The 12406-nt window shown below is 40.1% G+C and overlaps 2 protein-coding genes across 3 annotated transcripts in view; both read right to left on the bottom strand.

Moving 5' to 3' along the window:
* Positions 1–916: 916 nt before the first annotated feature.
* LOC145481018 (aldo/keto reductase slr0942-like) lies at positions 917–11578 on the bottom strand. 2 transcript variants are annotated; one of them, XM_081459388.1, is made up of 9 exons: positions 10481–11578; positions 10131–10189; positions 9181–9363; positions 8569–8656; positions 8306–8407; positions 7059–7176; positions 6690–6746; positions 5267–5409; positions 1754–4277 (listed from the first exon to the last, which is right to left on the bottom strand). In XM_081459388.1, the coding sequence occupies exons 1-9, from the start codon at positions 10481–10483 to the stop codon at positions 4059–4061; spliced, it is 972 nt and encodes a 323-aa protein (XP_081315514.1). In that variant the 5' UTR covers positions 10484–11578; the 3' UTR covers positions 1754–4058. The 2 variants fall into 2 exon arrangements, with proteins under 2 accessions (XP_081315515.1, XP_081315514.1); XM_081459389.1 differs by lacking the exon at positions 5267–5409 and having other exon boundaries at positions 917–1819; positions 10481–10788.
* Positions 11579–11638: 60 nt separating this feature from the next.
* The window catches only part of LOC145481014 (aldo-keto reductase family 1 member B1-like), a 12738-nt gene continuing 11970 nt past the window's right edge, over positions 11639–12406 (bottom strand). Inside the window, exon 9 of the mRNA XM_081459380.1 lies at positions 11639–12104. Coding sequence (XP_081315506.1) covers positions 11886–12104 — 219 coding nt within the window. The 3' untranslated portion in view covers positions 11639–11885. The remainder of the gene's footprint in view (positions 12105–12406) is intronic.

Raw genomic sequence — 12406 nt, forward strand, 5'->3', positions numbered from 1 at the left:
GACTTGCTGGTTTTCATGCGGGTCCTCTGTCCTGATCGAATTGGAATTTGGTTTTTGTGGAGAGAGGAAAACAGGAGAACCCAGAGAAAAACCCTCGGAGCAAGGCGAGAACCAACAACAAACTCCGGCCACATATGACAGCGGGCCGGAATCCGGCGAAGCCGAGCCACATTCATGGGAGGCGAGCGTTCTCACCATTGCCTCATCCCTGTTCCTTAGGGGAAAATTAGAAAGTCCCGTCTGCTTCACTAGCCGTTTATACAGTCAGGCATACGAGCAAGTGCTGAGACAGTCAATTATTTAGACCAGAGATACCCCAAGCTCACAAATGAACCGCCGCGCCCGCTGTATAGATACAGCAGTTCTAAGGTTACGGAACAGTCGAGATACAAGGGTTTGTATGGGAAAAAAGTTTATATTCTAAGCCTAGAAAATACGACGGAGTACTGAGATAAACCTACCTTGCATCACGTGTGTGCTTTCTTGTTTTTCTTGGGGTTTCTAGGTCGATTTATGACTATTAAAGTGATTTTTAGTTTCACTGCTTTGTCCTGAAATAGACTGTTAAAAGTCTCTCTATTTACGCACGCGAAAGAAAAAGCGAGCGAAGTGATCGTGAGCGCGAAGCACGCAGCGGTAGAGGCTGGGGTCTGCGAGCGAAGCGAGCAAGAAGAATCTCGGTCGCCACCCCCTACTCAGTCAAGTCTTTCTTTTTGCGCTGGCGTCCAATTCTCTCGTGATTCTATCCGTGCTTTCAAAAATCGAATGAAAATACGAGAAAATAGAGGGCTGTGAACAGCCTAGTCCTGAAAGGGATATAAAGAGGACAAGGAAACAGACACCTGAAGTAAGGTAGGTTTATCTTTATTCATAGTCCTGAATACAACGGACTTTTCCATATGTATTTAGATAACCAACTATAGCGGAATCAATTTCAATGCCAGTGCGCTCAAAAGTAAAAACGTTGGAGCCACAATCTCAAAACAACTCTGTAGGCGCGTTCTTCTCCCCCATCGATCCTTGGTGAGATGTTAGTTCATTTTAGGGTTACCCTCGGCATTTACCCCTTTATACACGCAGATTACAAGAAAAAATTTTAGACTATTACCATAGATATGAAGCCAAAGAATAAATTTTAGGACGACTCAAATTTGAATGGAGTCCATGAAAAACTAAATGTCTTTTATTCCCATTTTTAGCTCAGCAGATCAGTGAAGTGTCATTTATTGGCCAATAGGAATTAACCATGATCTATTGGAATTAAACAGATTGCTGAATAGTTTACCCTGTCGCCGTGTTAAGTCACAATTAAGAACTCAGTGCTGGTTGCTTCATTCATCATTGCGATTAGCGTTGACAATCAGCAATAGACCTTTTTACCGATACGGCGGCCATTTTAAATTCATTGTTTCAAATAGCTATTATGGGATGCTCAAGGGTCAAATTAGCATTTATTTGCCCCCTGAGTATCCCATAATAGCTATTTGAAAGAATTAATTTAAAGTGGCTGCCATATCGCTAAAAAAGGGTCTATCAACTATGAATATAAACTACATTTGTCTCAATCGGTTTTAGTCTTCGCCGTACCAGTGATTCTCAGGAATTTCCTCAGGTTTGTACATCCATGTCTGAACAAAATATCGCTGATGTATTCCAATGTTTTTAATCGCCTCCATGTCATCTTCGTCTAGTTTTACATGAAGTGCTTCAAGATTCTCTTTGATGTGATTTTCAGAGACAGCTTTAGTGAATAGTGAATAGCGTAGCCGTGTGCCCTTGTTAACAAAATGACGACCGCTTCTTGGCATTTTCGAAGTGTCTGTGAAGAGGATTTAGATTAAGTTTTGAACGAATAGTAGATATATACTAAAACAATTAGATTATTCCCTCTCGATTTCTATGCGTGATAGTTGACTCGGGCTGTGCCCTCGTCATCTATCACGCGATGGAAATCTCGAGCTCATAATTGTTTAATAAAAACACGATTTTTAACCAGTCAGTGGATGTATTTTCTGTGGGCTATTTTAGTTTTTTCAGTTAAACCGTGAACGCCAAAGATAATTTCTGAAGTGTTTATTGTTTGCAACAGCCTGAAAGGTTTGGATTAGTCACGAATTGACACGAAACAATGCAAAGAGCTCGCGCTTTCTTCCACGACAAATCTTATGTTTTCAAAGACTGAATTTTTTTTTTCTCTTTCAGAGCTCATGTATTAGAAAAGAATAAAATATGATCGATATTTTAAAAAGCGATGACCAGACACGGCCAGACAGCCATCTGATACTGAGGGATAACCCGAAAAAGCTGATTCCCAGTCCGCGGACTCCCGCTACGGACCGGGTCCTCGGACTACCTTAAGGATCAGTTTACGGCCTACCCCTACGGAAATCTTCCACGGAACGCCCTAAAAATGAAATAAAAATAATAAATAAAGATTTCTTTCAAGGTTTGTCCAATAGATTACTCGTGCCGGCGAAATTTCGAACGTAACGCTGTGCGAATGTAACAGATGTGGGTTCAGACTCGGGCGCATTTATATTACATGTATTACACATTGTCATTTCCTTTTGTGGCTTGTATGAAAGACCGGGAAGCGTCCGGGAAGCCTCAACCCCTCCGCCATTTTTTGTAGCTAATTCTCTGGGGGGCTTATGAACTCGTTCCAGGCTTCACAATTTGCTCGGCGGAATTACAGATACAACGAAGCTAACACGACCTAAAAACACATCTTTTCATCGCCAGATTGAGCCACGAATGGAAGATTAGAACTTTCCTTCTGTTTGCTATCGCGGCATCCCTTTAGGCATTATTTTGGGGGGTTTTCAAAACCCAAGTCTGTTCATTTGCACAGCGTAACGTTCGAAATTTCGCCGACATCGGTGATCTATAAGACAACCCACAAGTGAAATCTTTATTTATTATTTTTCTTCTATTTTGGGATGGTCCGTAAAGAGGATCCGTTGGGGTAGTTCGTGGACCGGTCCGTGAGGTAGTCCGCGAACCCGGTCCGTAGTAGGCTCCGCGGACCTGGGGCCCGTTTCTCGAAAGCCCCGGAAACTTTTCGGGCCCGCAAAGCCATTTTTAGTCCATCTGTATCTAAAAACGGAGAAGTGTATACGCCTGAAACTTCTTCTATGAAGGGAACTTCTCCTTATATAAAGAATATGTGAATAAAACAGCTCTGTAATCGTAAGGTTCGAGATTTTGCTATGGCTTTACGGGCCCGAAAAGTTTCCGGGGCTTTAGAGAAACGGGCCCCTGGGGTCAGTGTTTTCGGGTTACCCTGCGGTTTTTGCCCTTGTAATATTTTGCGTTTGAAGTACTTGATTTGCATTCTAAATAAATAAACGAAAAAGAAAAGTTACTATTCTTCATTTAACCGTGTTATAGAACAACTGACTTAAATAACAGTGACACTTTTTTGCATGGACGCCATTGACCTCCAATTTCATTATTATTGTAACGCAAATGCCGCGGAGAATGTCACGCTGAGAAACAGGTACAGGTGTACTAATCTTTTTTGAGCGAAAAAGCAGTTTATTTATTAGTTATTGACTTTATTTTTGTTTAACAAAAATTAGCTCATCTTCGGTTTAAGCTTCTTCAGGCTTCTTGTTTTTGATCTACCCGGGCGAGTTTTTCTTGACTTCACTAGATTTCTACTGCCAACCTTAGTTAAGTTAGTAAGCATGCCAATTTCAAGGATTTCACTTAAATCGCGTCTTTTAAATGAAAACTTTTCCTCTTTGGTAAGGGCTGCACGCTTATGGAAAATGTTGTAAACTTGATGTTGTAAAGAAGCTCCGTTACGATCTCCTCTCTGAAGATTTAAGTTTCATGCCACGAATACTTTGACGTTATCAGTTCTCGGAAATTCTTTTCACGGAGTCGGTCTGGATAATAACTTGGAGTTCCTTGACGGTAACAGAGTTCAGCTATAATCATAAAACAACTGCGTTGCACTCCGTTAACAACGTCAAAAGAAGTAACTGTCTTTCATCAATGCACTGCTGCCCTATAATTGTCAAACATTGCACTATCGGTTATTCTACAGACAATCAGTCTTCGCCGTCCCAGTAATTCTCAGGAATTTCATCTGGTTTATACATCCATGTCTGGGTATGATATCGGTGATGTATTCCAATGTTTTTAATGGCCTTCATGTCATCTTCGTCTAGTTTTACATGAAGTGCTTCAAGATTCTCTTTGATGTGATTTTCAGAGACAGCTTTTGGCAGGACTGGAGTTCCACGCTTGATGCCCCAGGCTAGAGCGACCTGTGGTTAAAAGAGAAAAAGGCCTTCAGAATTTAGACAAAAGTGAGTTAATATTTGGCAGGCTTTCCAGGCGTCCAAATGTTATTCATTTCGTGGTGTTTTCAGTCGTTTTCTCCTAAATGTCAACAGAAACACCTAAGTGTCTCTGTGCCAACATTCTTTCGTATTACAATTAACAATTAGATTATAAACTCGAGATTTCTATCGCGTTATATCATAGAAATCGAGATTGAGAAATCTAATTGTTTTAGTATAAATCTACTTTCGTTCAAAACTTTATCTAAATCCTCTTCATAGATACTTCAAAAACGCAAAGAAGTGGCCGTCATTTTGTTAACAAGGACACACTTCTGGACAACTCACTATCCATAACAGAATAGATAGTGAGTAGCGTAACCAATCAGAGAACGGCATTCGACAACTGCCTGAAGACTCATCAGAGTAGTAAAGGGTTCATTCATCACGAGGGAAGTGGGATATAAAGCTACGTAACTAAAAGACACACGATGCGTGATTTTACGAATAATTGTGTTTGCAAGTAACGAGTGAATTTCTCTAAAATTCGTTCTGTACTCTCTTACTCTATAGTGTGTGGCAGGCGTGAATGTCTCTCAGGTTTTGTCAATAATTCTCGGAGATTTTTGAGCAGTCAATCGTTTGTCTTAAGACAATTGTAGCGAGAAGTGGGAGGGAAATGCGAACCCTTGAGATTTACGTGTGAAGTTTGGATGCCTCGCGGACCTACATTCACACTCTTACCAGACCCCCGCATGTCAGCTCACGTAAAATGCATTGTATACATGATGTGTAAGTCGAACCTCTATTATGCGGCCACCTATTAAACGGCCACCCCTGTTAGGCGGCCCGTAATTGAAGTCCCAATGGGTCTATTGTTTTTACCTCTATTAAGCGGCCACTATTTCCCCGAGGGTACCGGCCGTTTAATAGGGGTTAAACCGTATCTGTGTTTAGACGCTGTTGATTCTTACCAAAGCAGTGGAAGTGTTATGTTTCTCCGCAATAGTTTTCAGCACTGGATTTTCCAACAATATCGGCTCTGTTGCCTTGTTAGGATAGAAACTTTCTGGTCTATCAGCTGATCCCAATGGTGAATACGCTGTTACAATAATGCCTTAAAAATGTATTACAAGATGTTATTCACGTAAAGTCATCGGTGACAAATTGGTGCAAAATTTCAACGGTAATTTATAATTTCACATGTAAATTATAAAATTGCTACATGTGGCAACGTTTGGCGCGAAATTTCTTGATACAATGAAAAAGTCAAAACCCAGGATTGTAAGCGTAATTTGTCACCTAGGATATTTAAAGGTAATCAAATGGTTTTCTCGTGACATTAAGAAATAATTTCATTTGCGTTTTAGAATTTCGACAAAAGCAAAAGCGTGTGAAATTATTTCCTAATTTCACTCGTCACCATTTGATTACCGGCATACTAAAGTTCCAAACCAGACAAACATTTCTATTGCGTTTAATTTAGGAAAACAAACAACCACGTGGAAGATCTGACAAAGCCGTAAATGCTAACACGGAGTGGCTTGACGTCCAGCAGAAATTTTTATTTTCTTCTCTACATTTGTACTATATTATATTGTAAATAGCTTTACTATTGCTTGTCTGCCTAGTTTTTCTTAGCGTTATGGTTGTTAGAGTCAGCTAATGCCATTTTATAAGCTTCAAATCATTGTTTCCTTTCCTTTTTGATATAAATGTTGTTGCTGACCATACAAATGACAGCTCTTGAGCAGTACATGTAAGTTCATTCATGAAGCTCTCTTTTTGATGTAGTACATGGTGGTTAGAACTTTTTTGTCTGCAGGAAGTCAAGCCATTCCGTATTAGCATTTATTTTGGCAGAACGTCCATGTGGTTGGTTGTTTTCCATATTATACACGATTCAATTTGAGGCTAAGCTTATCTATTTTTTTCCAAGTTTCACACTCTGACACCCATTGTACGATGTCTTGCATTGTCTTGGTTCAACATACAGAGAAGAGCTAAATAAACAGTCTCCGAGTTTCCATCTCGACTCTGTCTCATGGATTGGTGCTGGTGGAAAAACGTTTCTAAAGAAAGTGTTAAATTTGCATGACTGAAGATAGGAGTAAAGGAAATTTTTGTACATAGCCAAAATGTGAAGTTCTAGCGCATGGTTTATTAGCCTTTATGGATAGAACTGGCATGCTTTGATTAAGCTAAATCCACCTTTTGCAACTTTTGTGATGTTTTTGAGCTTGCTGTGGATAGATTTCCCAAATTTATGACAAAAGGGCTCATCTTTTGAAAAATATGGTCACGTGATTAACAATACACTGAATGAAATCAGTAGAAGGATCTTTTACACCAAACACTTTACTGACGGTAAAATCAGAGTTGAGCTGCTGTTTGTACCTTTACTTTTGGAGAAGGTTATGAGCTGTTCTTGTGGCAAATAAGGATGAAGTTCCACTGTCAAATAAACAACAAACACTAAATTATTAACCCTATGCATTATGCCTTTGATTATAACCCATCACTGAGATAATTCACATTAATTTTTCTAACAACTATAAGGTGTATCATCTTACCCTCTTCCTCTCCCCTACCCATTTTGTGCAATGAACTTAATGCCCAACACGGAAAATGGAGAGCATGCCTGTACACAACTAAACTGCTGTTGACAAGTGTGGTGCATGAAACATTCTAAATCTATTTTAATAAATACAAAATTCTCAAAGATATAGCTTTAACATTTTCAACCATAAAAACCCAATTGCATACCTTGATTACAGGCTGGTGGTATCTTGGCAGTTTCCAGAAGAGCTTGAGTCTTTTTTATAGTGAAGTTTGAGATTCCAATGGCTTTACAGAGGCCCATATCAACAAGCTTCTCCACGGCCTGTGTAAAAAGCCAACAAGACCATTTCACACCTGGTTGTATCACAGACTAAGTGACAAAATCTGCCACAAGCCATGCAACTGTCTCTAAATACTGCAACATTTTCTATTTCGTTAAGGGCTGGGTACCAGATCAATTTGATGGCTGACTAAGAATGACTTGGCTACCTTGGTTGTCTATCTTCAGCAAACTCGACAATGTGTTCTTATAAAGAATTTCATTTCAAAAAGATATTACCCGGCATGAAAATCAACTGCCATCCTGCGAAAAAACCTAGAAATCTATTTCAAGACTAATAATTCCCTTGTCATGTGGCTGTTTTCAATAATTTCTTTTCAGACTCAAACTAAGCTTTCAGAGGTTTTATTTAAGGGCTGGGCACCAGGCAAATTGACTCTGAGGGCAATATGCCTGCCTGTTATGGTTTGACCATCTAGAGGAAAGATTTTCTTACAAAGAAGTAATATATCAAACAAGAGAGACAGTGTTTCATCAGGACATCCAAACACCAAGAAGAGACTTGAAAGTACGATGCGCAGTGGAGTATTTTTGATGAAATTCGAGGTGTTTGGATAGCCGATGGAACACTGTCTTGAGTGTTTGATATATCTTCTCAATCGAAACAAAAACTAAGGAGAAAACGGAGAAGTAAAATCATCAAAATCTATGCTAATTAAGACCGGGTATCCAAACCTCCTTCATGGTTGTGATTTTCTTTGTTTTAACTTGATGAATTTATGTATTAATGAGTTTGAGAAGCACAGTTCAAAAAGTTTTGCCCGCCTGTGAAAACCACTTGCCATCCTGCTGAAAGTGTTGATGAAATCCCGTATGTGCATGCTTTTTCTAAGTAGTTATGTTTAACTTAACTGTTGCTTAAATTAGTTCAGTTTTGAAATGTACTTCAGCAAAGATTCAAATAAAGTTCCTAACAAAGGAATAACTGCAGTACAATCGCAATCATCTAGTTATTGGTATGGAATATTTCACGGTGCCTGTGCACTTATGTACCAACCTCATCTCACAGTCTTCTCATACTTCTCAAGATGGCAGCTCTGCAATGAGAGAGCCACCATCTTAAAAAGCATCTGTAACCAGAGCCTGGGTTAGTACTAAGTACACTATGTACCTTCCAGGTATTTGCTATGCCTTCAGGGGAATATCCAATCACACCATCAGCAATGCATCTGGGATATGGTGAATCTTTTTTAAACGCCAAAGGAAAATGTACCTAAAGTAAAAACAAACAACTAGTCAAAATCAGCAAAAATCTGGCTCTCTCATGTATGATCTGATGGAAACTTTTAGAGCAGTTTTCAATTGAGTGTTAAAAATCTCATGTTTCGCATAACCAGGGAGCCAAGCCCACAGAAATAAAATGAAACTTTTTACCAGGTACAAGTCCAGGTAGTCTAACTGTAGATTTTTCAGAGTCTCCTGGCAAGCTGGCAACACATCTTCAGGTGCATGGCAGTTACACCTGTGATAAAGATGAAAATAAATTAAATTTCAACACTGGGTGGAGATTAGGATCTGGTATTTAAAAGTCAATCAATCAGAAGTAAATTTAAAGGCACTCCTGCTGACAACTAACCACAGCAGTATAACAGGGCACTGGCAAATTGTTGTGGTGACCTCCTCAGGGGTGGATCCAGGATTTTTTTAGGAGGGGTTGCACCACTAAGCAATGGCGTAACTGACTGGTGAGGTAAACAAATTTTAAAAGCAAACACAAAGAAGATGGCTTCATCTCGGGAGGGTGTGCACCCCCTGCACCCTCCCCCTAGGTCTACCCTTGCTCCTCCTATCCAAGGGAACAAGCAACACTCATAGTTGCTTCATGGTACAGAAATTTGGAAACTAACATTAAGTGCCCTCACTTTGTATTCCTTAGTGGGTAGAGGCATAGTTTGTCACAGTTGTGTTCATGTGTTGACCCTTAACAACACAGAATGACTGAGGATATTGAATATGATTCAATGTTATCTCTGGCTGAATACTTACCAGAGTTTTGATGTGACAAAGATATCTTCCCTCCTAACATTTCCTTCTTTGAAGACCTCTGTGAAGACTTCACCAATTTCATCTTCGTTTTCATAATCATGCGCACAATCAATGTGCCTGTACCCATATTTCAGAGCAAGCCTAACGGCTTTACTGACCTCTCCCTTCGTGGATTTCCAGGTCCTTTGATCGAAATTTTAGGGGTAAGCCAAGATTTGACTAAATATAGTAAACAACCATTTTAAAAGGAACCTGTAATTTTCTGTGACAGGCTGAAATGGTTCTTATAAATTATTAATATTGGATGAGTAGTGAGAAATCAGGATTAAACTGTCTATTAAACAAGTTGTTACTTTTAGGGTGAAGGAAAAAAAAACAATGAATCATGATGTGATGTTTCAACTTCAGTGGAATCCCAATTTTTCAAACTTCCAAGGGAAATGAAAATTGGTTTGAAAAATTGGATAGTTTGAGAAATTGGGGGGAAAATAACAGTGTTCAACCGAGGAGAGGGAAATGACTTTTGATTCAAGTTATCAAGAGATTTTAAAAAATGAGGGTTCGAGATATTGGGATTCCACTGTATTGACCCTGACAGGAACAATATAATAATGAATTATCACCCTCTAACATGAGTTTTAGAGGTTTGAAATATGGGATCAATTTCCACACCAGGTCTAACATTGCTTCTCGAGAAATCTTGATCTCAAAGGGTTTCTAAAAGCAGACTACCCATCTTCCCAAGAAAATTTGGGGGAGTACCCCTCCCACTCAAAACTACTAAACTACCGAGTGTGAAACTATGGCCGAGACATCAGAAATGGACTGGGATTGAGTGAAGAAAATAACAAAAACATTATTAGCAATATTTCCAAAAAAACCTCAAGTCCATGAGCAATAATATTTATCAGACAGTATTTGAACCGATTGAATAACCCCGCAGGACTTACCCTAAAGCAATAGAAGGCATAACTGTTCCATTGTTAAGCTTTACTGCAGCGGCAGCCGCCTATCCAGACAAGCATGAGATTTTAACACACATCACTTTAACCCGGCTTCTCATTTGTCTACTTATGAGATTTTAACACTGTCACATCAATATAGATCAGATTGGACCTTTCCATTGTCTACTTATTACAGGGGACTATCTGGTCTGCTAGCAGGCTCTTCGCGAGATTCCGGCTGAAGCTGACGAGCTAGGACTACCAACCTTCCAATGGATCTCTTTGTTAAGAGTCTTATGGAAAACCAATATGTATTACCAAGCAAGGTATCATCGTTTGTTTATCAGTGTACTTACCATCGTAATCAATGCCAGTTATAACAACTTCAAAGTTTCAAACACAGCGCGGGAAAATCCAGGAGTTAGAAGGCGATAAGCACCCCGACCGCCAGTAATATAAGCACTCTCTCGCTCGATTCGCCACGGGAGTAGGACTGGCACGACCCCTCTCGGTTCCTTCGGCGAAAAAAAAAAAAAGTGTCCTTTGCCGAGTTTCAGGTGCGTTTAACAACTGCCAAAAATTGCTTTTCAAAATACTGAAAATAAAGTCTTCTTTCTGGCGTAGTCTAAGTGTTCCCGCACGCTTTCCAGTTTTCCCCTATTGTGCTGGAAAAGAACAATAAATCTCAGAAAAAAAATACGTGGGCGGACTAAGGCTAACTGGGTAGGGACTATAAATCGGTCTGGGGACTAAACGACCAAATACTGGGCAAGAACTACAGATGTCGATCGGAACGCCTGCTAAATACCCTGGGTGGATCTGCCATGCTGGGGTTAGCCTGCAGAGCAGGAAAATTAGCGGGGCAAAGAGCGAAACGCGATACACGAGGGAGGAGGATGGTGGATGCGCTTTTATTTCGATCCCAGGTTTGCCTTTCTCATCTGGTGGTGGGACACACGCATGATTGATTTCAACGTTTTCTGAATAAAAATTATCAGCCTGCAAATGACAGTCGCCTGCCACTGAAGGTCACTGAATCTACGTACAAGCCCTGATAGTTCCCAGGCTAGACAATTTTCAGAAATTTTGGACACGGGCTTGGGTGTCACGCAATGCTCCCCTGAACGTTGTGTGACAATCCAACTGAGCTACAAGTTGGCTTCCTACGAAGATTCTTTGGGCTCATCACGTAATCTTAGCAAAAAAAGCGTCCGCGTAGGACGCTAAACTCCAGCCCACTTTCATCTGTATTTCTGTGATGTTACCTGATATATTCTGTTAAGAGCGCATTCTCGTCACCAACGGCCGAGTTCCTTTTGGTCAGCACCAAGAATCGCGACCTCTGAGGTCGCGATTCTTGGTGCTGACCTAAAGGAGCGCAGCCTCTGGGGACGAGAATGTTGAGGGCGTTAAAGGGGAACGATCACGAGCTGCGCATGTGCAAAATAGCTTTTTCGGGAAAAAAGATATTTATACTTGATTTTGGAAGAGATTTTAAACTAAATTATGTCAGCAACTAAACGTTCGTTTTATTATTGACTGGTACTTTCACTGACTCTTTTACCTAGGGAATAACTCTCTTACAGACCATTTAATTTTTGGACCTTTCTGATAAAATAACTTGAGGATCCTGGAAAGTGAGACCTGGACGTAACACCCCGCTGCCACCAAAAAAATTATCTAATACCCATATATATTGCACTCCGTTAGCAATTTTAAAAAAATGTTTATGTTAGCCAACGTTGTGCAAGAATGAATTGTTCAGTCTTCATCGTCCCAGTGCTTCTCGGGAATTTCATCTGGTTTATACATCCACGTCTGAGTAATATATCGATGATGTATTCCAATGTTTTCAATCGCCTTCATGTCATCTTCGTCTAGTTTTACATGAAGTGCTTCAAAATTCTCTTTGATGTGATTTTCAGAGACAGCTTTAGGCAGGACTGGAGTTTCACGCTTGATGCCCCAGGCCAGAGCGACCTGACAAAAGGAAAAAAAAGTTAACCTTTAACCTCAAAAATTGAACTTTCCAGTTTGTCGTATATCTGTGCCAGTTGAAGGAGAGCATTGTAAGACATTTATTGGCCATAATAAGGATTTTGTGATTACTACCCCGGGGGGGGGGGGGGGGGGACTCCCATATAAAAAGGACAGGGGTGCTCATCAAAAATTTCAAAAAGAATCCCTAAGAGGTACCATGATCCTGTTTCCCTTGTGAGATAACTTTAAGAATTCTTAGGAATTCCTAGGAAAAAATTCCTAGGAATTCCTAGGAATCTAAG

The sequence above is a fragment of the Orbicella franksi genome, chromosome 3, assembly GCF_964199315.1.
Source record: "Orbicella franksi chromosome 3, jaOrbFran1.1, whole genome shotgun sequence".
Classification (NCBI taxonomy): domain Eukaryota; kingdom Metazoa; phylum Cnidaria; class Anthozoa; order Scleractinia; family Merulinidae; genus Orbicella; species Orbicella franksi.